The 23,981-nt window shown below is 38.9% G+C and overlaps 3 protein-coding genes across 6 annotated transcripts; all 3 read right to left on the bottom strand.

Moving 5' to 3' along the window:
- Nucleotides 1-131: 131 nt before the first annotated feature.
- On the bottom strand, nucleotides 132-7,605 carry LOC135581173 (bZIP transcription factor RISBZ2-like). Its single transcript, XM_065179971.1, has 6 exons — nucleotides 6,887-7,605; nucleotides 5,246-5,336; nucleotides 4,155-4,356; nucleotides 2,576-2,651; nucleotides 2,378-2,503; nucleotides 132-649 (listed from the first exon to the last, which is right to left on the bottom strand). Exons 1-6 carry the CDS (start codon nucleotides 7,415-7,417, stop codon nucleotides 245-247), a joined length of 1,431 nt encoding a protein of 476 aa, XP_065036043.1. The 5' UTR covers nucleotides 7,418-7,605; the 3' UTR covers nucleotides 132-244.
- Nucleotides 7,606-7,899: 294 nt separating this feature from the next.
- On the bottom strand, nucleotides 7,900-13,685 carry LOC135581171 (F-box/LRR-repeat protein 17-like). Of its 4 annotated transcripts, none has more exons than XM_065181148.1 (11): nucleotides 13,000-13,685; nucleotides 11,864-11,965; nucleotides 10,855-10,999; nucleotides 10,581-10,765; nucleotides 10,238-10,342; nucleotides 9,949-10,046; nucleotides 9,579-9,826; nucleotides 9,417-9,483; nucleotides 9,241-9,338; nucleotides 8,940-9,014; nucleotides 7,900-8,803 (listed from the first exon to the last, which is right to left on the bottom strand). In XM_065181148.1, exons 1-11 carry the CDS (start codon nucleotides 13,548-13,550, stop codon nucleotides 8,741-8,743), a joined length of 1,737 nt encoding a protein of 578 aa, XP_065037220.1. In that variant the 5' UTR covers nucleotides 13,551-13,685; the 3' UTR covers nucleotides 7,900-8,740. The 4 variants fall into 4 exon arrangements, with proteins under 4 accessions (XP_065037220.1, XP_065037218.1, XP_065037221.1 ...); XM_065181146.1 differs by having other exon boundaries at nucleotides 7,902-8,803; nucleotides 8,919-9,014; XM_065181149.1 differs by having other exon boundaries at nucleotides 7,902-8,803; nucleotides 9,253-9,338.
- A 941-nt stretch (nucleotides 13,686-14,626) lies between these two features.
- Nucleotides 14,627-20,192, bottom strand: LOC135671777 (pyruvate kinase isozyme A, chloroplastic-like). Its single transcript, XM_065179970.1, has 6 exons — nucleotides 19,609-20,192; nucleotides 18,830-18,920; nucleotides 18,519-18,712; nucleotides 17,379-17,500; nucleotides 16,136-16,614; nucleotides 14,627-15,197 (listed from the first exon to the last, which is right to left on the bottom strand). The coding sequence occupies exons 1-6, from the start codon at nucleotides 20,116-20,118 to the stop codon at nucleotides 14,896-14,898; spliced, it is 1,698 nt and encodes a 565-aa protein (XP_065036042.1). The 5' UTR covers nucleotides 20,119-20,192; the 3' UTR covers nucleotides 14,627-14,895.
- Nucleotides 20,193-23,981: the final 3,789 nt, after the last annotated feature.

Genomic DNA, 23,981 nt, shown 5'->3' with positions numbered 1-23,981 from the left:
CCAAGTTAATAGCTCAGATGCTTTCTTCCCCTAAATGCAGATTACAGGCCTGGAGGTATATAGAACAGGCATTATATATAGATTATTACAGATCCATCCGAAGTAAATAATCATCAGGACAAACAGCACGGTTGAGGTTGTCAATGATAGCGTCCTAAATAAAAAGCAAATCAATCTTCTTCACAAGGCACAATGTGCTTACAACATCAAATATAAGATAGTCTTACATGTCCATTAGACTGACTTAGTTCTTGTTGTTGGTGAGGGAGGTGTCAGGATCCCATGCAGCGGTATCCCATTGCAGGGGTGAGGTTGGCCCTCCGAACATTCTTTCTTCAAGATGCTCCAGGCTGTCTATCCGCTGCAAGGAAGCGGGTCCAGCGATCCTCCCTGCAGCCGCAGCACCACGGACTGCATTCTCGACTGCGGGAGCAACCCCAATGTCTGGAAGGCAGGTGGTTACCCTCTGCTCATGTGGGGACACATGGTAGAAGTGGTTTGAGTCATCATGGACAGGAACAGCAGCATCGGAGGTTGCATCGGATGGGCTCCCAGCAAAGGATAAACTGATATTTGACATGTCAGAGATGATTGGGTACAAAGGACTCACTCCAGTTACCCTCTTTACTGTCTCCTCAGCCATTTTCACCTAAGCACTAGAGATATTAGATTCAAACATAGAAGATTTTGTAAAAATATTGATGATTCTACAGCTCTTATTAGCACAACTTTAGAACCGACTATAATCTTCTCACCAAACTGATGATGGTTACAACGAAACACTCATGGATGCATGTTTTGGAAGCCACAAATGTTCTTCGAACACTAGTTAGTTGAAATGAAATATGATATGCGCTCTACGATAACTATCCAATTACATGAGGAACCAGTGGTCCAATAACTAGCATCAAAAAGATGAATCAGATGTTACGGATAGATAATGTCTTATGACATTGCCCGGAAATATGTATTGTGAACAAAACTTTAATTAGAAAACAACTTGTTCATAGCATTTGCTGTGGCCAAAAATTTTCAATGGTTTAATACTGAATTAACCTAACCAAGACCCAATTCTTTTGAAAGTTGACCCAAATTCTGAGAGGTATACTCAAAGAACCAGTATTTTAAAGGGCATATATGTCGAAATCCAATAAAAAAACTTATCTTTTCTCCTAGAAGACCCCTAAAACAGACTGATGCCTTTGTTTTAGGGGTCTGTTTGCTTCATTAGACAGTGAACATCATCAAGTTTTCATTTCATTAACGATATTTGTCTGGAAAATAGATAGACGACACTGTTTTATTACTGACCTTTCTGTTGAAGATAATCTGAATAGTGAATATATAATATTTTGACTACATAGCATTACCACTTTCCATATTTAGTTGTTATGTGCTGCTTGAAAGTTGTGTGGTAAACCATTTACTGTTTCAATATCAGGTCAGCCCAGTGCATGAAGAGGCTTCAACCAATACAGGAGATGGAGGTCAACGTTAAACTTAGGAACACAAGCAGAGAGGTTCAATATTAAACTTCCTAACACAAGCAAAGAGGTTGTTCCCACAAAACGAATCATGGTCACCCAAGCAACAAATTAGTAACCTCAGCTTTGGGCTCATAGTGCTGGCCACACCATGATTAGTTAATTGACATTTCTATATTATAAATTCTAAATTTAAGTTAGTTGCACACTTCAAGGTCATAGCACTTGTCACACCATGCTACTTGCTTGCATTCTAATGCAATGGAAGAAGCATAAACCATTTCCAACAAGAGAGGTCTTTGAAAAATGCCATTAAAGCTAAAGAAAGGTTCTAGAATACTAGTAATTGTTGATGAATTTCCACTAAAGCACTAATTGCAATGGTTAAAAGTAGTACGGACACAGTCAAGCCACAACAAAGGTGATGAAAGTTGAGACACTAGGTGGACTTTTAGGCCATTCCCTGGAATTGAAACATCCCAAACTCAAGAAGAAAAAAAATATCAAATGTAAGCACCTCAGGAAAAAATGTGTAAAATGCATGCAACTACTATGGCATATCAACCAAGAAGGAACTAAGAATGTTGAGTCATAAAATTGAGTTCATAAAACCTCTTATTGTCATTAGATAAAACTATTCATGAGTGTCATGATTGTTTATAGCTTTATAATAAAGAATGTTCCCTTAACCAGAGCCTTCTAGCACCTATACATATTTTCTACCTGCATTATACTGCTAAAAACCAAGAAATAAATCTATTCTTATACTTATAAACCATATAGAAATGGCATAAATATTGAACACAAATCACCATCTTTCTTCAAGGAACAACTGTATAGATTTCATCATGCAGAATCTGGAATAAACACACATGAACCAGTGAACAGCGTACCTTAGCTCTTAATGTCTCCACATCTGCCTTCAATATCCTATTGTCAACTGCAGCATCACTGTACTTCTGATTAATGTCGGTTAGCCGCTTTAAGAGAGATGAGTTCTCAATTCTTAATTGGGAGACCTATTCAAGAGTATGTCAAGTCTTGACACTTTTACTTATAAATATACAAGAAAATTGACAATCAGAAGAAACCTGCACTTCAAGCTCACTCAAATGTGCTTGCTTTCTCCTCCTTGAACGTCTTGCTGATTCTCGGTTCGAGAGCATTCTGGGCAACAAAAGATAAAATTCAAATTCACTACACATAATTGAAGCACCGAAATAAAGATACACATGTAGGATATAGATTATATCACAATAGTTCAAATTCACTACACATGATTGAAGCATTATTTGTGTATCTAAATAATATATAGTGATAAATCAATTGAAGAATTGGAATTCATACTCAGTCTATATCCTGCAGTATTATTGCTCATACTATTGAAGTAGGAATTCTCAATAATATTTAGTAAAAGAAAATAGTGGAAATTTTCAGTTGATTGCATATCCTGCCTGCAGTCAAACAATACCCAACGTGTTCCTTTAAGTTGGAGTCCTTATGATCAGCATACTAAGGATAATAACCTATGTAGAATCTCCTGGTGATTGGATTAAATTTTTTACACTTGGAAGTGAATTCCCCAAAGTTCTTATGATCTTCTAATATTTTGTTCTCTTCAATCTTTAAATTTCATTCTTCTGCAGTGCTTTGGTCTCTCACAATGTGAGCCATATCAATCACCAATGTAAAACCAAGAAAGACACCTCTAATCTAATTTTAGACTCACTTCCTGGTGAAAGACAAAAGGGCAAATAGGTATCCAGGTTGCCCATAGGATTAAAGAACAGAATTGGCCCTGATCATGGATTGTTGGATCAAATTTTTTAAATAATTTGACGTCAACCAAAATCAACCAAAAATTGGTTGAGATCAGTCAGAAACTGGTCAATACCAGTCAAGAACCTATAGGAACAAGTCAAAACCCAACCAACATCAACCATTTCCAAAACACCATTTGGTTCCTGCTGATACTGTAAGAATGTGATCGAACCCTCAGTGCCTCGATTGAGATATGTGCCAGTAAGAAACACAAAAGTTACAGGATATTCCACAGACAACCAGAGAAACACAAGCTATGGATGCTTTAGTGTAGTGACCAACCATATATCTCTACACTTGAACACTTGAAATGTGTCACACGTTATGCTAATTAAATGCATTGACATTTTGGTCACTTTAACCCATAGCCGAGTGCCTTAACAAAAGTACAAAACCACAGAAATATTATAAATACTTCATAGTTTTTGTCATATCCAAACTCTATCATGTTACATGACTCTCTCGAAATAATGAATACATGACATTTAAGTTCTGCCAAAAAAAAGTCCAATCTTATGTCCAAAAAACTTGCATATTGTTCAAGAAAACATCCAAAAAACTGCAGTTATGCAGCAATGGGTGGTGGCAGGTCAACATAACTGTAGTTCTAAAACCTCAGGCTTCCAAGGAATGCTGAAAAGTTGACCTGCCACCACCTATTACCATTTTGAAGTATGAAAATCAAAGACCGAAAAGACATGGATATTTAAGTTATAAATATATAACAAAGATATGACCCAAGTCAGGCAACAGAATTAATGCAGCATTCAGATTATAAGGAAATAAAGGTCATTAAGGGCTTGCTATTCCAAGAAAACCACTACTAAATTATTGCACAATCATATTCACCTTCTTATGCGTTTTATATCGGTTACATCCATATTATCATTGGTTTCTGCATCTCCTTCAACTTCATCATCATCATCTGACTGCTCCCTTGATGAACCACTAGTAGCTGGCCTACCTTGCGTGCCTGAATTCTGCAAAATGGACAGAGCTGGGACTCCACCAGGTCCACCACCTGCCTTATGTTGCACTGTAGAAGCATTTCCTGACAATGCAATATTAAATGTTAAGAAAGACAAAAAAGGAAAAAAAAAATAAAATTGTAATACATTGGCATGCACCAAATTTTCCATGCAAAGTAACAAGCCAACAGTGACAATTTCAAGCATATTGTAACAAAGGGCATGTTGCTATGCTGCATTTGAAATGCTGAAAGAAAAAGAGCTACATTCAATAAATTTAAACCAAGTTAAAATACTTGGTATTTTATGACATTTGTATCCAGGTGACAAAATTGACCTTGTAGCTTCTTTTACTTCCTACTTTATCCTTGGCTGAGTTTGAGGAAAGAAGACTTATTGCATCTTTCAACTTTTTACATGTAAAATCAAATATAGAAGACTTGATTTTACAATCAAGATAACCAAGTTGCTAGTAGCATAAGACAGTCCACACCTTGTGTGATTATACGAAATTGAAAATATTTGTGTTAGTGCAGAATCCATTCACTCCTCCACATAGTATTCTCTTGACTAGAATATGACGAAGTTTTATTTAATCCATGACATAAAAAAAGATGAAATCAACTAACTTTGGCCTTCACTCTACATGACTGCCATTTTTTTATGAATCAGAGTCCTCTTACAATTTTTTCTAGAAAAGTAAGTACTGTTATTATATATATTAGCATAAAAATCCATTCAACTCTTTTCCTTCGACTTATATGATAGCATTGTAAATATGAACATACAGATATGATTTAACTTGGCATAACCTATCCTAAATATGAATACACATCAACATGCCTCGCAATTCCAGTAAGATGAATATGCTCTTCAAACACTCTCTTCACCAGAAACAATTTACAAATTTGTAAATGGGAAAAATATGCCAAAAGTATATCCTAGATGACTATATTGTATTGGCAGTTATACCCTTCACAGGTGCTTGAGAACCAAGATGCGAAACATCTGAAATCGGTGACATGCTGTCAGCTATAGAAGCAGAATCTTGAACACTAGAACCCTGCAATATAGAAATATACGATTTGAGAAACCACAATTAACATCCACATAGTTCATTTATAAAATTGGTAGAATGTAACATGTAAATAAATCTGTGAATTATTACACTTCAAAAACACATTAGCCATGACATCTAAGAATTTACAATGTTGTTGCCAGAAAATATAAAATCAAATGAGAGCTGTACTGCAACATCTAAGGTACATACTAGGGAACAAAGATATTATACAACTCAGTAAGAAAGAAGGGAACATCAATCTTTATAAATTTTCGTCCATTACAAATATTTTGGTAAGTAATGGTAAAAAAATAGAAATTATGCATAAAATTAGCTTTATACTACTGCAACAGTTAATTGCATGATAATAGTTATGCAAATGATGCAGTGGATATCTCTCAAATATGATTTATGGTCATATCTTGCCGTATATTTTTTCTTACAATCTAGAGATAACCCTCATCTTTTGCAATTCTAGCATGGTTCTGTCTGCAGATGGTTGATGATTTCCTTTTTCTTTCTTTTTCATTTTGATTTATTGACACTGATTTAAGGATAATGATGATATGAAGCAACAGTAATACTAAACAATGCATGGGGTGCACTAACAACCAAGACAAAAATTCATGCAGTTAGTTCCATGAGGATATTGCGCCCTGAAGGATTAAATAACAAACAAATAAAACATTAAACTCAAATATAAATTTTTTAATGGAAGGGAACAATGAAACAGTTCCTTTTGATTTTCAGCTGAAAAAACAATTACACACCTTTATCTGTCCACGTCGGTATTGTTTATTTCTTGGCTCGGGAGTTTTTCCCTTTGATACTTCTTGATTCATTTTAGTTTCATTTGATTAAGCTTATGTATCAGTAACTAGAAAATTAACTGTACATCTGACTAAGCTTTCTAATTTAAGAAATTCTATATTTTAAAAATCATATATTTTGCTCATAAGTCTCTTAATTTGAATCTCAAGGCATAGATTAGATCAAGTATAAATGTTTGAAAGCATTAGCGAGCTCCATTGTGCCATCAAACCTTCACTAATATAGAGCTCAGAGATTGTACCAGTCTTGCTTCAGTTTGGTTCATATGCTCACTCAACCACTCAAGTAAGCTAATGATGAAACTTGCACCCAAGAACCGAGACAATTATCCTTTCCATCCACTCAAGATGTGTTAACAGGACAAACAAGCGCCAATTTGGGAAGGAGTAGTTTGATGGGTAAGAAGCACTTTTTGCACACTGAACACAACCCCCAAGATTTTGGATCAATGCCATTTAGCATTCCTTTTTTTCTAAAAGGATCAGGCAATTATCTAGGACAGTAAAGTAAAACTATGGTACAGATATCAGAAAAGAAAGCCTATACCATAAACCTTTCGTGGAAATTTCATAGTCCAAAACTGATAATCTTAGAAATCAAGACGCTGAAATTAAAAGAGGAACGTTGTTTAATATCCTTATACAAGCTAAACAGACAATGATAATGGATTAATAATTGGAAGTAGACATAATTCATGAAAAATATTACGCAACTGGGTGTACCCGGGACATGGCGACAGCGGCACAGGCAATGTCCAGCTTGTGCTTCAAAAGCGTTTGGTAGTGCCCGGGATCGACGGTAGCCGGCAGATCGGAAGGCTGTGGAGGTACAGCCACAACGATCGGCGCCTTAATCTCCACCACCTCATCATCCCCGACTCGTCCCAGTTCCCTCCGACCCTCGCAAAAGTTCGACCCCACGACGGAAGAGGAGGCGCTCGGATTGGGGGCCACGTTACGGTTGGGGTTGGGATGGAAGCTAGGGTTAGGGTTAGAGTTGGGGGCGGAGGAGGCAGCGGTAGGGGCGGGGGCGGGCTCCTCTGCCAGAAACCTCTCGAAATACCACTCCGAGGGGCTCCGGTTCATGGCGGCTCCGCCGGGCGGAAGGGGGAGCCCCGGCGGCGGGGCGGGGGAGGCGGCCCAGAAGGAGTCGCCTATCTCGTCCACCGAGAAGACCCTCTCCATCTCTCTATCTCTCTGTCTCTCTCGATCGAATCCCTTGGAAGGCAGAGGAGGTGACGTCTTCTTCTCCATTCTTTTTCTCTGTGGTGAGGAAAGGGGAAGAACGGGCTTCTCCCACACGCCCACCGCGAACTCCTCCCGTCTACCTGACCTTACATCTGAAGAAGTCAGCCATGGCCCTTTCAGGGCCCACAGCACCACGCAATCAAAATACAGGTAGGAAATGCGAGTACGAATAAACACGTGCTGACACAGAAAGCTTTTGTCTTGTGCCTCTTTATAAAAGCGAAGGAATCCTCCTCGCATCCTCCTCTTGCAGGTTGTCTTCTTTATGTATATTTTTGTACGTGCATCCCGTTGTACAACATTTGCATGTTTAAGCAAATAACTTTTTTAATGATATGGGTTAAATGAAAATGCTCCAAATTATATAACCATTCAGCAAATATATATATATATATATATATATATATATAAAGTGGAAAAATAAATTAAACTGCACTAACATAAGCCAAAAATCCTTAGGACATTCTTATTATTGTATCCAATAGCACTCAAGCACTCATGGTAAGAGTAGATAGGCATGTTGGATAGATTGTGTAGGCAATACGCAACTCTATTCGAAGTACAAATGAAAAGACTTATAGCATCTTTGAACAATTGCACGATGGTAGAAAGCCCACCACAACATACAAATCCAACCACAACATACAAATCCATCACTACTCACGTGCCAACACAATCGTACATGCATGATAATATAATCACACGAGGATCGACAAGCAATCAATTGGCCAACATCCCACCTCGCACCATGAAGATATCAAAACAGAACATCAAGAGGAACATAATTCAATAAAGCCTAATATTGAATTTGATCTCCATTTATTATAAAATTTTCAGTCATATCAGAGTAATTTCTATTAATTTTAGAGATCTAAAAGCGAAATCTTTATATGAGAACAAGGGCTACACTTTTGCTAAATTTACATGCTACTTTAGGTTTTGGTTTTGGTCTTTCCATGACCTGATGCAAGATGGCCAATCCAATGTCTTCTGTCAATATCATTTAATTACATATTTATGTAGAGTGAAATCTTCATCACATATAAAACAAATTATTTCATTTGTAAATTTGCCAAATTCTAAAATGAAAACCGTGCAGGAATTTGTAATGCTTGATTGAAAGAATGGTTATTCTTGAAGTTAAACAGTAGAACATTGGAAATACTTTTATTCTTCTACAATCTCCTGAACTCCAAAAAGTCCAGTCCTAGAGCTGATACAATAGAGAGGATTGAGGGTAAGGCCCAAGGATATGGTACAACATAAAGAAGAAATGAATTGCTTATGTATTATCAGTGGGATGACAGATGCACAACATACTTGCGTTTGTTAGTCATGATGCACAATACATTGGGTCAGCAGTTTCCTCTTCTGCTTCTTGTCATCTGATAGCTGCAAGAAGTAGCAAACATGAAACAGTCTAATTCAGAAAACTTCAGAAAAAAATAAAAAAAACACCACCTAGATGCTGAGAAGCAAACATAGCTCTATAAATACTTGCCCTCACCTGCTGAACAAAATGAGGTACCTGAATCCTTTTTGATCCATCAGCTAGTCGCTTACACGGTAGATGGTTTTCGGCAGTAGAAAACTCATTCAGTACCTGCAAATATGGTCACTGGCTGTAAATATTCTTATCAAGCATTCGGATGAAATGTATGCAACATAAATGTGTCAGTTCTCTCACTTTTTTCGGTATGTAAAAAGTTGATAAATGAAAAGCAATCTACTAGCAAAATTTGACATCCAGAAGCATGTCAAGTTTTGCTAGAAACTTGACATGTTTGCCATGCATGCACAAAAGATCTATGCAGGTAAATGTAACTTACAAGAATTGGTACCTGATTCCGCACTGCTCCAATTAGCATATCATGACATCCAGAAGCATGTACATTCTTCAATTTTTCGCATTGGAGCAACAATTCCTCTGGGTAAAATTTGCAAACTTGTCAGCAATCATGAAGTGTCGTTATAACATCCTAAAGATAAAACAGCAGTATGATACCTGGATGCAAGTTTGTACATGAGTTAAGATTTAGATCATTAAGCTCTGGGCAGTTCAAGCAAAGGGCCTGCAGTATTGAAGTTAGTTCAGTAGGTATGATGATAAAGAAACCATACACAAGCTAGAGTTGCCTCTGCTAGATTCTTATGCATTGTCACTTACATCTAAACCTGAGCAACCCCATAAACTGAGCTTCCTTAAATTTCCATGTTTTATGATCAGCTTTTGGTAGACGTGACTTGACTTTGTGGTAGACAGTCTCTGGCACTTATTATATTCGCCAGTCCTCCCCTTAATGGGACTAAAATTTTGTTTAGTACTTTCATACTGGGAATCAGTATCACGTATGCTCATCCCACAGTCAATTAGCTGAAGAAGTGGCAATTGAGCTGCAGCAAACTGGATCCCACCTAGAGAAGCATGGGCACAGAAAAGAGGAATAAAGTGTACATTCGGTCAACTGACAAGGTAGGATGAGTCCTGTACAGAGGAAACAAACTGATGAAATATGAGGGAACATACAAATACTTACTCGACGTAATATTTGGGCAAAGAGCAAGTAGGAATCTGGAGAGAGTCTCAGGAAACACATTGCATATCATACGAATTCCAGTGTCAGTAATACTTGACCTGAAAAAAAAAGGAACAATAAGCAAATATAACCCAAATAATTTTATAGAATTAACAAAAGTGCAAGAGTACATAGAGATCTAAAGCAATATAAATTCACTCAACAAATATAGCAGTTGACATGAAAGAGAATTGTTAATCCAGAATTTTAAAGATCATAGTCACATATAAGCACTCATTGAACCACCTACCCACTTAAATCAAGCAACTCTAGACTTGTGTAACATGAAACTATAGCAGTCACAGCAGCATCTGTGATTCTTGAGCCTAGAACCAAAGAGAGCATACGCAAATCCCTGAGACAAAGAAAATTCATCCATAAAACTGCTACTATGGTGAAACTGAAAAGAAATAGAAAAAAATTGTTTTTAAAAGAATTTTGTGTCGTCTGTAGACAAATGAATTTGTATATTTGAGCATTAATCTGACACATTATGGAGTATGGATACAATAGAATGCCTATTTGTTGAATGTAAGAAACCAGTTCATAATCGTTTGACATGAGCATGAATGTATCTCAGACATAATACCTACCTTATATTAGCACTTGCAAGAGCAAGGACAGCTTCATTGCAAAGTTGAAGTGAAGCAATATGAATATTTCTTAGACATGGACAAGTACACCCCAGACTTTCCAGCATTGCAGCAAGATCTGTTGAATCGTTAACTTGTCGAGTAAAATCAAGAGAAAGCTCTCTTAGATTAGGACATTTAAGTACCTATCAATATGAATGGAAGTCATTACATGCACAAAGCTAGAACATAAATACCCCAAATTAAATGGTGTGAAAATGACAAAAATGCATACCATTTTTGAAATACAATAAAGATCTGATAGCCAGAGCATCAACAGGCTTGATGAAGAGATATTGACGAATCCGATGTTGGTGCAACCCTCAAATTTAAGAGTAGAGAGACATCTTTTCTTGGCAGCAAAATTACCCAATTCATCCCTACAAACAGACAGAAGGGTGGCACATATGTTGTCATACAGAAGAACAATTGCAAAGATGTATATTAACTTGGAGAATAAAATCTACTAATAGACCTTGGTGTGGTCGAGTTCAGAAGTTTAAAGCACACCCAGAAAGTTTATGACCAGCATTCTTCTGAAAAGAGGAATATATCAAAGGCTATTGGTAGAATAGAAGAGACATAAAAGCCCAGCATCGAAGATAAAAGGTAGTGCAGTAATCATCCAAAGATCAATTTATTGTTTATTCTAAAACTACAAGTATGTCACGCTCTATTCAAGATATCTTGGAGTTCATGTTTTTTCCTCTTTTTTTAGAGAAAAGATGTATGACAGTTGACAAACAACAATATAAACACATGCAAATGAATGGTAAATGAATTTTTTAGTAAGTAACAATGATCAGATCATTGCACAGCATAAGTTGAGGTGACTACCCAGACAAAATTGCGGCAGAAGAACGAATCACACATTCCAGGCAAACATGATCACATTAGTTGGCTTTTCAGTAGTAGAACAACTTGAAGTTGCAACCCTAATTTATATAAAAATATTTTGCATAAATTTTCATGCAGTTGGTGTGTGCAGAACAGGACCTAACACAAGAAATATATCCACATTAACACTAAAACATGTCATTCTGAAAGAAAATGAACATTGCATCAATGTGCTAACAAATCAATTTAATGGTTTCTCATTGATGAGGATCTACCAAATTGAGAAGGCAAGAGTGATCTGTGAACTTACACCTAAGATGTACACGATATGCACAGATCCTACATAGAATGAAAAATTGAAAGTTCAACATAACTTGTGATAGAATGCTTAAAAGTCAATGACATACCCAGTTATCCGGTTGACCGTGTTTTCAGCCATGTTTAGCTCAAAAGCTTCTAAATTAGGCAGTGAGAAAGCAACGCAAGCTAACATTGTCGCATCAAAATCACTGTAGCAATAGAACACAAGAAGGTCCCATCAGACAACATCCAGTCTAACTTTCTCATATATTATATACATGAGTTCAAACTACAAAGTAGCAACCCAAAATAATGAGATCAGTTTTATAGTTCAACCTCATCAAGTGTATTTAAAGGGACATTCTTTCTGTAATCTTTTTTTTTATAAAAGCAACTACTTAACTCGATTTATTCTTATCTAAAGCCAAGGAGAGATGATAGGTAAATTAGTGTTCAACCATTTAACCATCTCATCTCCAGACCCCAAACCAGAAAAAATAAAAAAAAAACATAGAAAAAAAGATCTGCAGTAAAAATATGGTGTTTTTTCAAGGAAAATAAAAAAGAAAAATGCAAAATGTAGTATGCAAATAGTACTAAGGTCTGTGTTCCCATCAGTATGGTTGATCCGATCACATCCTACCATTAATCAACTGTAAAGCCAAATCAAATGGACCATTAGAAGGTATATCGATGGGAACATAGGACCTTCATGACCTAACCCAGGTGCTGGTGCAAGATCTCTTACCTTCAGATCTAAAACATGTAAACACATAAATGTAAAAAAAGAAAAACAAAACACAAGAGACGATCTACACTCATTCATCTTATAAAGCACGATGTTGTAGTATTTTGTTCTGACAACTGATTGAGATTTCACCATATATTATTCGCCGTTCTTTTGGATGGACAATAGGATCAGATGCCAAAAACCACAGATCTATGATAAAAAAAAATCATTTACAAAGCGATATATCGTCGAAATACCACGTTTTTATTCATGTCTTAATCTGCTGCATATAAATCATTTTTCTGTAGCATAAGGTTTAGATCAGCCCCTAGAAATCTCTTCAAGGAACCCTAATATGTTAAATCTGTGAAGTGTAGTTGGTATAGCACGGGTTTTCTAATAACATTTGGACGATTGATAATTGTAATATCCTTTTTATGTTGTTTTGTTCTGCCAATGGCATCCGTCACCCCTTCCTTCTCGGGGAGGGAGAGAGAGAGAGAGAGCTCGAACCTTTCCATCCTCAGGGTGAGCCGGGCCAATCCGGCACACTTGTGGAGCACCGATCCGAAGAACGCCACCTGCGATCTAGGAGAAACCCTAAGTCTGAGCTCCTCCGCGCAACGCCACACCCTCCTCACACACTCTCTCCACCCCCGGCACACCGCCGCCGCCCGCATCAGCTCCGTCGGCGACAATCGCCGTAGGACCTCCACCATGCACGACGCGGGCAAGGTCCGTTCTCCGCCGCACCCCACCTCGTCCTCCTCCTCCTCCTCGACGACCCCATCCGGATTCTCTACAGCCACCAAGGCCGTCGTCCCGATCAGGCCGTCGTCCTCCATCGCCGAGGCAGGCAGCGGGGAGGAGTGGCGATCATCGTCGAAGGAGAGTGCGCGGCGGAGGCGGTGGCCGGAGCGAGGGAGGGGAACGTGTGCGGGCCAGCCGTCGGCGGAGGGGCAGACGTGGCCCTTTTTGGGGAGGCCGCACCGGCGGCAGTTGTAGCTGCCCCGTTTCTTCGGCGGCGCCGCTCGGTCAGGGGCGTCGGATGGACGGCGAAGCATGTCGGTGGAAGGATGGATCGGAGCTTCGATGGCTCAGAGAGAGAGAGAGAGAGAGAGAGAGTGTATATGTGGAGTTGCGATGGGAGAAATAAAGGAGGATAAGGGAGGGAAGCATTGTCGGAACGAGGCGGGAGATTGGAGATGAGTTCGCGCCATTTCGCTTCCATGTGCGAGACAACGGGCTGAGGGAGGAAGCGAGTGCGACGTGGGGAGGTTGCGAAATTACCATAATGCACCTAATCACGTGCAGTATATATTTTGCCCTTTTTATGTATTTACCATGATGCACCTGGTCACGTGCAAGTTTTCTTTTTTATTGGGAAGTATTTTTAAGGGACTGTGATATATTATTCTATCCAAATTTGGGAACATGTCGATGATAGTTTGACTCGTCCGACTTAGTTCGAACCAAAACGGTACGCTTATGGAGGTTTCGAACTTTCAATTTTGTGTGTCTAAATGGGATCCGAATACAAGCTTTTGGGTGTGTTGAGGGGGTTTTGGACTCTATATCAAGTATATCGGATAGGTTTTTCGACATGATTCTAAAGTATATCGGACTTTTCCAATATTTTCTTCATGATTTGGCTGATATAATAAATTCGATGGTTTAACTTTTTCCTCTTTTTCTTCGTGTTCATATGTCGAGTATATTGAAGTATAATTGCACCAAAGTCTAGCTCAATCTAAATCACCAAAAAAGGAAAATGTTCATGAAGTTTAACCAGAATTTGCACCTTAAAAAAAAAGATTCTGGCAGCTATTTGCCTTCAATAATCTCAGAGAATTAAGAGAATGGCTGTAGTTGATTTAATAGTCATTTAGATGACTACACTGTGCATCAATCTTGATGTTCTCCTGCATCAGTTTTCTGTCACAAATAATAAGGAACCAATGACTAAATAAACATTTTGGAATAAAGCTATACTACTTAAAATCAGAGAAAAAAATGCAATGGACTTAGTTTCCCAGATCATGGTAAGAGGAAGCTGTCAATCTCAATCTATGTGACATTTTTAACAGATCACCGGTATTACCAGATTATAAGCAGACAAGGCACGCAGAATGAGCTGAAATTTAAGAGTAGAAGCTCCTGCTCAACGAAACTTGAGCACTAATATTACTGGCAAATACTTAATAACAGCAATTACATGATCGAAATATGCAAGCTGAAGGTCAAGTATCACAATTTCAAGCATAAAACATCAGCCATGATGAATAATCTAGAAGAGACAACAGAGTACGGAAACAAATTATTAGCCTGCAAAGCCAACAACTATCTTAACAGGCTCGCCATATGCAGCTTATCATACATCACGTGGGACAAGCTAAGGCAAAAATCCTCCTAGGGTACATTCATCACCTGAATAGACTGCAGCGTATCCGACAATGCAATGACCAAGTCACCAGACTGGATCATTCCTCTGGCCTTGAGCAAAGAAAAGGTGCGGTTAAGATTGCTCTCCATGTCGCCTGAGAAACTAAGTCGAAAGGGTATCAAACCCCACAGAAGATTCAATCGCCTTCTCACAGATGTCGAGGACGTAAATGCAAAGACTGGACAATCAGGGCGGCAGCGCGAAAGTAGAGAGGCCATGTGACCTGTTCTTGTGAAGACGAAGAGTGCATCCACTCCCAAGTTGTTGGCTGTAGGTCACAATTAGCTGGGTCAAAAGAAAAAAGAACAGCCACTACACACAAACTTATGCAAAGAGAAACTGCTGCACATGGCGGGCAGCTAAGGCAATAATTATCTCAACCATGCAAAATGTGTGTGTTAACCATATTTAAGAAAACCTTGCTATAAGAATCATACACAATGGTGCCATTGGACTGAAGGCTGAATGCCATGAAGTCTGCTCCAAACCAGAATATATTTCAAGGTATGACTGGTGTGTAATAACAATTTTCATGTGTTTTATAATGATAAAGTTTGATACAGACTTTTAACTTAAGGAAAAGAAATATGTTCTTTCTTCCTGGAAATTCGTGTTCCTATTTTGGTTTTTTCTTTTTATGATTTTCTTCTTAGTTGATCTTTGAATAAATTTGCTCAAGACAGTATCCAGGAAGCTGTTGCCCTGTCTCTCCTAAATTTCATAGCTATCCTATGACCACAATTATGTGAACCATCAATGTTAATACTGCCAGACATACAACCAAGTTTTCACTGATATAGCAGATGTTAAGGTTAAATGGCTGCCATTCTAATCACAAAGAATAGGTTGGTTTTATCAGGAGTATATATGTTATAATATACCAAAAGAAGTAGCAGTAGTCTGACATTAGTTTGAGTACAGATATTGATTCCTTAAAATTTGCTCATTTGATGTTAAGATAACAATCCCGATATGAAAAGATCAATGTAGAGCCAAAAAACTGAAGGACACGTGGTAAGATAAACTACATCGCTAAGTGATTAAGAAGCACTTTGAAGTTTGAACTAGGAAGAGAATGGAATTGCTAAAAGGAATTCTTTTTGTACAAGATAGAAATCAACGCAATTGATGTAGCTAAATATAGTTCGGGATGGCCAATGATGTAGCTAAATATAGTTTGGCAGAAGTGAACATGAAGATACTAACCCATTTTGGCAGCCGAATTACAGATTTCCTCTGAAATTTTGTCAGAGAAAGAAGATGCAATATCTGGAAGCTCCATCGCCTCGTGGTGCTTCTCCTCTCTCCACCACCTTTCAATGCGTAGGCTTACACTTCTGAGCACAGTCAATGCCTTCTCTGGATATTGGCCCATAGCTGATTCACCTGAGAGCATCAGAGCATCAGCCCTCTGTTTAACTGCCTCTGAAACATCAGCAACTTCAGCTCTAGTTGGTGTAGGATATTCGATCATAGACTCCAGAAGCTGCGAAGCTACAATGACAGGCTTGTTTAGCTGCCTGCACAGCTTAACAATTTTTTGCTGAGCAGAAGGGACTTCTTCCAGTGGAATTTGAGCACCCATGTCTCCTCTGGCTACCATCGCTCCATCCGATGCAAGAACGATATCTTCCAGATTCTTCAAGGAATCAATACTCTCAATCTTTGCAATTATTGCAATTTCGCTGGAATATGTAATTGCAAGCCATCACATAAAAGTGCAAGTAAGAGTGGGTTTACAAACAGTCAAAAAAGGTAGGGGAGGTTTCATTCATATTTCTTTTAAGCTTGTAAAATTTATCAGAAAGATTTCTTGATTGCAGATAGCATCAGAATGAATGTAGAACTGAATAACTTGTAGCCACTATAGAGCCCCACCATGACTTCAGTCATATCATATTAATCTTCCTTCAGTCATGACTTGTAGAGCCCCACCATGACAAATAATAATTATTTAATATCAATCATCATTGTAGATAGTGAAGTGAAATATGACATTTAAAAAGAAGAAAAAGGTGTTGACAAAAACTGATGCAATTTTAGCACATATTTTCTGCCATTTCACAGTTGAACACAAAAAGATCCCATAATTCTGATATCACTTTATTAGCCATCATCAAGGATAGTAGATTCACATATATGGATTTCAAGAACATATGCCTTTTTTGTAACTTGGGTGATGAGAGTTGGAGTAATAGAAATAACATCTACACGTATCAGGTTGCTTGCGTACGTTAACCCTCCCAAACCCCACATCAGCAGGAGCACATTTGCAGTATACAGAAAGGTCTACATCTTGGATCACTTTGAAAAGAAAAAAATGCCTTGAAAAATATGTTCTGTCATTGGAAAATATGTTCTGTTATTAGCTAAACTAGCAATTTCTTTGGTTTATAAAGCAAAATAATAATAAGAAGAAAAGGAAAAAGGGTAAGGATTTTCTGTTTACTTGTCACGGCATCGTGCAGCTATATAGCTTTTGAGATGATTAATGACTTCTGCAGACTTGACAAAGGATACTGCAATAAAGTCTACACCCTCAGAAATCCCAAAGTCAATGTCAAGCCAATCCTGCATGTATCAAAATCATAAGTGCATGTAGTGCAGATTAATGAAAGCATTTTCCAGAGTTAGCTAATCTTTCACTCTTCCGGAGCACTTAAAATTATCATTAAGCTTATATATAGGTATTTGCATTTATCTAGATTATGCAAACAAAATTTCCAGCTACACAAAAACATCACTCGAGATATTCCTATTTCAGATGTGACAGTGGCAAGTGCAAAGTTGTAGTCCAGCAAGTCCCATTAAATAACTTTTTGCAGCTAAACCAAATTGCATAGTGTTCCCGAGTCAGAGAAAAAAAAAATCATTTATATCAAAAGTGAAACTATAATACAACATAAACAAAGGTAACATTTTTTCTTAAATGCTCATAAGTTTATACACTGTTGAAATGAACACCTAGTTGATGCAATTAACATAACAAAGATCAAGATGCTCAACAGCATCAATAAGTGTGGCTTCAGAAAATTACTTTCAAGTTGAGATAATCTAGTAATGTGCAATAATGAATGCAGCCACCACATAATAATTTTGAACCTGCAGTAGAGAATGTGAGAGAAAAAAAAGCCAAAATAGAGTGAGACACTGTAAACCAAGATTGAAATGACACCTGACATTATGAAGAATTTACTTAAACAAGACAAGATACCAAAGAATGATGAACAACACTGACAAGAAACAGAAGAAACTTCATGCGTGTGCTTCTCTAGTGTCAGAAAAGGCTGTAATGTTTTTGTGTGAGATTGATGGCAAACTTTGATTCTTGACTTTAGTAATTGAGATTGTACTAATAACTTGTACCCACTGTATTAGTAAGTCAAGTATTGAATATTATTATTAATACTGAAGGGAGATTAAAATGCAATCTGCAGCTCTTCTAAAATTAAGTGATTTCAGTCTAAACATAATCCAAAATAGTAACTTAGGAGATTCTTGATAACAAGTGTGCAACGCATGCACTTATGATTGAATTTTGGAAGTTTTCAAAAGGAGCCATTGAGTGGGTGCATATGGATGTACCAACCTTAGAAGAAATTGTCGGAAGCATGGCATTACGCTCCTGAACCAGCCTACCATTCCGCCAGAAACTAAGATTTGCACGTGGCAACAGCAGCCCAGGATCATTGCAACGACACTTTACATCAGGCCCAATCTTCTCAATCACCTCAAATCTAACCATTCCTCCATCCGCCAGAAGTTCATCACCAACTTTAACATCTGTATTAGGCACAAACAGCCTTAAGAGACCAAATGATGGTCAGAAAAGGTTCCTAACCAAAAAAGTAGAAATTCCTCGAGGAAGAAAGAAAAAACAATGGATTCTCAGTATTCAACCTTCAGCAAAGCCATCATAATTCACATTGATGGTCCGTTCTGGCAGAGGCGAGTTGAAAGCTCGCACACTAAATGTCCAAATTTCACCATCCTGCATGAGAAAGTATGTTACAGAGGTATGATTGACATGAAAGAGAACTCCAGATTGACTGCTGCATGAATCATACCAGTAGATATGCACATACTTACTAGATCTTCACAAGAGAGAGAGAGAGAGAGGCAGTAAATATTCATTTATTTACCGAACCCTTTTCAGAAATAGGAAGAAAGGGTTTGGCCAGTACCATTCGCCTGAATTTTGTTGTGAAGAGTTCTCTGACCCTCTTTCCTTTTTACTTGGCCCCCTCCTTTTCCTATTTATTTTTCTTGATTACTCATTCAATCTCAAATACTTCTATAGTTAATTAAGCTAGGCTATATTTATAAATTAGTAATTCTCCAGCATTTGGAACTTTTCCACTTCTAGAGCATGCTAATCTGAGTACTATTTTGTCTATTGCACTCTACTGTTGAGCACAATCTTCATCTATATTTTCTTAACAAATTTACAAGTCAACATATCAGTCGAATGAGTTTTAACAAACAGATAAGCGACGATTAATATTCCAACAAATGTAAAAGGACATGAATAAACTCTGTAGCTCCCAAAATTCTCATTGCCCAGATCTTACCCATTTTCATTCTGTGCATTGTCTAAGATCCAAATTGGAATAAGACAACCCAAATGTAAAGAGAAAAGGAAGCGCCTTTATTACAAGAAACCGGTCCAAGAACCTCACCTCGGCCTTGGCGGAAGCGGCGCCGCCGAGATCACCCATGTGGATCTCACTGCCCTCAGTGTCCATCATCACGGCGACCGCGAACCCCTTCTCCTCGTTGAGCCGGCGGACCTGTCGGATGACCTGACGGTGCCACTCGCGGCTCCCGTGGCACATGTTGACTCTCGCCACGTTCATCCCGCCGACAGCGAGCGCCTCCAGCTGCTCCGCGGAGCAGGTGGCGGGGCCGATCGTGCACACCAGCTTCGTCCGCCTCGTGCTCCGGAACCCGTTCTCCTTCATCTCAGCCTCGGTCACAGCGTCCACATCGATGGCCGCGCCAGCGCCAGCGCCACCGTCAGAGGAGATCAGGCCGAGATCGGGCGGGGGAAGGGAGGCGGAAGCGCGAAGGGCGCGGGGGCGGCGGCGGGGGAAGGAGGGGAGGGGGCGCCACGGAGGTGCGGGGACCGAGAACTTGGGGATGGATGGGTTGGTGGTGGCCGGAGAGAGGAGGCGGAGCGCTTGGGCCATCTCTCTTGCCTGATGCTTGGATCGACGGAGGGCAAAAGCAAACGAAGAAGACGATTTCCTTTCTAAACAGCCTTCGTAACTAATAATAATAATGTTCACAAGAGAGAGAGAGAGAGAGACGGAGCTACCGAGGTACAAGATTGCCTATCTAGTTCCAGTCAGCGTCCAGCAGCCACTCTCGCATTTCTATCGGTCGCTCAAGTGGGTCCCAGCTAAATTAACAGATGGACCGCCCAGGCTACGAGTGCCGTAGAGGTGAGTGCTGAGCCCTGACTGAGGTAGCGCACACGGGCGACGCCTCATACGTTTCTTCCTTTTAAGATAAAATATATCACAGCAAAAGTCGGTCGAGTACAAACCAATCCGTATCCATCCTCCTCGTCGGAGCACAAAAAGAAAGCTAGCTCCGTAGGCCAACCATTTCTCCTGTCTCTCTGTCTCTGAAAAGAACCAAGGTAAAATGCTCGTGTAACAGTTTAAGTACGCTCCATGAAGACTTCTCCTCTCTGTTGAGGCTTTTAATGCTGGAGAGGTCGGCGACCTACTCGGGGGGTTTAGCTCTCCTTTACTTCGCAGGACAAGACCGGAGAGGCGACTACCTGCTATGATCCTGCGCTGAAAAGTCTCCTTGCCGGCCGAGCCTTTTGCGCCGGACACTGATTGCCGGAGGGCTTAAATGTTGGCTATCAAATTTGGGATGGAAGCTGCATGGAATGGAAGCTTCATGGAATGAGGGTCTGCCACATGCTTGGGGGAGATGACTGTGTCTCGATAAATAAGATGCAGACCGCTGAGACTAATTCCTATCGATGATCTTTTTGACATCCATGAGAAAAGAGCTTAGGAGAGATTGGTCCCATTTCAGCTTCCCAATTTCTTTTGGAATTGTTGAGTCATGCCATTGAAGGCAGAAGGAGGAATTCTTCTACAGTTAAGTATTTGAAAGGGAAGTGACCCTCTCTAACATGAAAAAAATAAGTAGATTTTATGCTTCCTATCAGGTTTAGTATTTGGAAGAAAAAAAATTCTGACTTGGCAAGTTTAATACATTGATTTGTAAAAGATTTATATGTTTGAAAGATATCAAGAACAATACGATAGAACTTTTAGTAGCCCCAAGACACAAGAGAATATTATCAATATATCTAAAAAAAAGAGAAAGAGGTTTCATGTTAATAGATTTATCAAATATGAGAGGAGCTGAACCATAATTATATAAATATAGAGAGAGAGGGAGAGAATCTCGTGTCTAATCCCCCGTGACTCTTGAAGTAAGTAGAGATTTTTTTCGTTGATTAAGTAAGAAAAATTCAGGGAAGAAATACATTCGTAAATCTAAGATATAAAGTTTGATGAAAAATCCATTATGCTGAGAGCAAGATTAATGAAATTTTAAGAAATACAATCATACATCAATTTTAAAGATAACCAAAATGGTTCTTTATCTTTAGATAGTGAACTATCATAATATTATTATGAATACTATGCTCGATAATAAAAAAATATCATTGATCAAGTACTATTTGACGTGTATCCTCCAGTGACATATAGGTCGGAAGAAGTTGAGCTGCTCTACTCTTATTGCCTATATGGACAAATGTCAAATTAATATTGTTAAAGGTTGCCCATTCAAAAAATATTTTATAGAATATTTCATCTGATTACTATCAAGTATAAAAGTTCAATGTTTAACATAATTACGAATGATCACTTTTAACTAAAGGTTACAAGACTCAACTACCTCGAGTTACAAACTTGAGTGCTAAAGTGATCGAGTCTAAAAATCTTTCATAGCTTAGAAACTCTAACGTTTCCATTTCAAAGGAATATCGACTACACTTTGAATATTCTTATACACATAAGTCAGAACTACGTTGGGCTGACCAAAACATCAATGACACCTTCTTATAACAACATTCTTTACACTAAAAATAAAGGCTCAATATCCCACCAATCATCTCAATGAACACTTAAGTGAAGTGGCATTACCCTCGACCCACAATACTTTCATCTTATGGGGGTAGCGGTTATTATTTTTTTCACATTAGTGCATCCACCTCAATGCAGACACCGATGAGATATTAACACTTATTCAATGATCTAGGTCTCTTACGCATAGGGATAGCTATAAGCCACCTACTTATCATTGTCGTGGTGTTCTTAAATCTCACTCAATAAGTACATATGCTAATAGGTATGATACAACCCATCGCTACACTTTTGCCCTAGTTGCCCCAACAAGTGGTGCCATAAGCTCACCTATAATCGCTGGCTCCACTGCTACCGGAACTCATCAAGGTTCCTTGATTCAATGCGATGTCGAGATCCTAGAAGCACCCGAGGTCTATCAAACCATTAGCCAGGAGGGCACCCTAGTTTTCGATCGTGGAATTCAACGAAACACACTATCCTTAGTATGTCCTACTTGAATTCGATGCCTAGTCAACAAGGTTAATGGAGGACTCCCTATGGATCCAATTATGATAGATGGATTGATATTTGAAGGAGATGCAATAAAAGAAGCTCCGCTAGAAATCTGGGACATCAGTTGTCCTCTCTTTGTGTCGTCCGATGTCGTGCCGACCAGTTCGACTGCAGCAATGACTGCTCCGGGAAGCTCGGGACAGTGTTGCATTACGCCTTCCCACATATCCCAGGCAACGGACATCCGAAGGTATGTTCGCCCCCCGAGGGATCAATGTCGGCAAAGGCCGCGTACGGTCGACCTCCCGGGGGCTACAATAAGAACCCCTCGCTAGTCTGATGAGGGGCATCAGACAAACATGATAACCCTACTAGCATAAGCTTTGGAGGGGGCTGAAATCGGGATCACCCCATCTTGACCCAGGCTGGTGTGCAGGAATCCAAGGCGCAACAAAGGCGGATGGGTTCTTGAAAGCAGAGCATCCACACCAAATCTTAGCACGACCCGATCAAGCGAGACCTTCGTCCCCAAGACGCTCCAAGATATCGTCAATCGAATCGAGCCATGTTGACACCTCAACTATGGCGTAAAGGTTCACTAACACTTTTGTCTCTCGTCCTTAGAGGCATTCGATGGTAATGTTGATTCGATGTGACACATTATAATTTTTCATGCCTAAATATCGTTATATAGCACATTAGACGCTCTAATATGCTGTATCTTCCCGACCACATTAAGAGGCATAATACGATAATTGTATGCTCACTTAAAGTCACTTTCCATCTGCTCATTTGTACAGTTAGCAAGGGGGTTTGAACTCTACTTCCTCAAGAATATACACCCTCGGTCTTCAGCAACAACACTCTTTAAACTCAAGCAAAGGGAGAAAGAAACACTCACGAACTTTACTGCTCGATTCACAAATCAGATCCGAGGTATAGTTGATGCTCATCTATAACTCATAATATATACATTCATGATACTGCTCAAGCTCTTTTGTCTATTTTAGTCATTGATAGATAGATCACCGATGATTATACTCGAGGTACTTAAATGGTTAATCAATATATTATCATTGAGGTAATGGTCTCGGATAAGTGTAAGGAGTCACATAAGAGTAGCCATCGTCTCTATGATCTAAGCTATCTCACTCAAGGTCTGAGCTGACCCTCTAAATATATTAGAATTAAATTTTTTCTTAAAATAAAAGAGAAAGGACTCTGCATATCTACCAAAAACCTCATTAAAAAAAATAAATCCAAGTATTACTAATTTTATTAAGATTATGATCATAATATTAAATATTATCGTGACGTCAAAGAATATTGGGAGCTCATTCGTCATGTAATTATAGATGAATGGTAATGGCAGTTCATGGGTCTGAACCATTTCTATAACGGGTGCTTGTTACAATGGACAGTGCGCGACCGATCAAAAT

Source organism: Musa acuminata, chromosome BXJ1-4 (genome assembly GCF_036884655.1).
Source record: "Musa acuminata AAA Group cultivar baxijiao chromosome BXJ1-4, Cavendish_Baxijiao_AAA, whole genome shotgun sequence".
NCBI lineage: Eukaryota > Viridiplantae > Streptophyta > Magnoliopsida > Zingiberales > Musaceae > Musa > Musa acuminata.
The sequence above is the reverse complement of the archived record's forward strand: the minus strand, read 5'-3'. Positions and strand labels throughout refer to the sequence as shown.

Coding starts and splice junctions, on each gene's coding strand:
- LOC135581171 (XM_065181146.1), bottom strand. CDS start 13,550: ATGCTTCGCCGTCCATCCGACGCCCCTGACCGAGCGGCGCCGCCGAAG. Junction 10,343..10,580: donor CTTGCAAGTGCTAATATAAG/GTAGGTATTATG, acceptor TCTTTGTCTCAG/GGATTTGCGTATGCTCTCTT. Junction 9,484..9,578: donor GGGGTTGCTCAGGTTTAGAT/GTAAGTGACAAT, acceptor TCAATACTGCAG/GCCCTTTGCTTGAACTGCCC.
- LOC135671777 (XM_065179970.1), bottom strand. CDS start 20,118: ATGGCCCAAGCGCTCCGCCTCCTCTCTCCGGCCACCACCAACCCATCC. Junction 18,713..18,829: donor TTATGATGGCTTTGCTGAAG/GTTGAATACTGA, acceptor TGCCTAATACAG/ATGTTAAAGTTGGTGATGAA. Junction 17,501..18,518: donor TTCCGACAATTTCTTCTAAG/GTTGGTACATCC, acceptor TGATACATGCAG/GATTGGCTTGACATTGACTT.
- LOC135581173 (XM_065179971.1), bottom strand. CDS start 7,417: ATGGAGAAGAAGACGTCACCTCCTCTGCCTTCCAAGGGATTCGATCGA. Junction 2,652..4,154: donor GATATAAAACGCATAAGAAG/GTGAATATGATT, acceptor TTTGTTGCCCAG/AATGCTCTCGAACCGAGAAT. Junction 2,504..2,575: donor TGAGTGAGCTTGAAGTGCAG/GTTTCTTCTGAT, acceptor ACTCTTGAATAG/GTCTCCCAATTAAGAATTGA.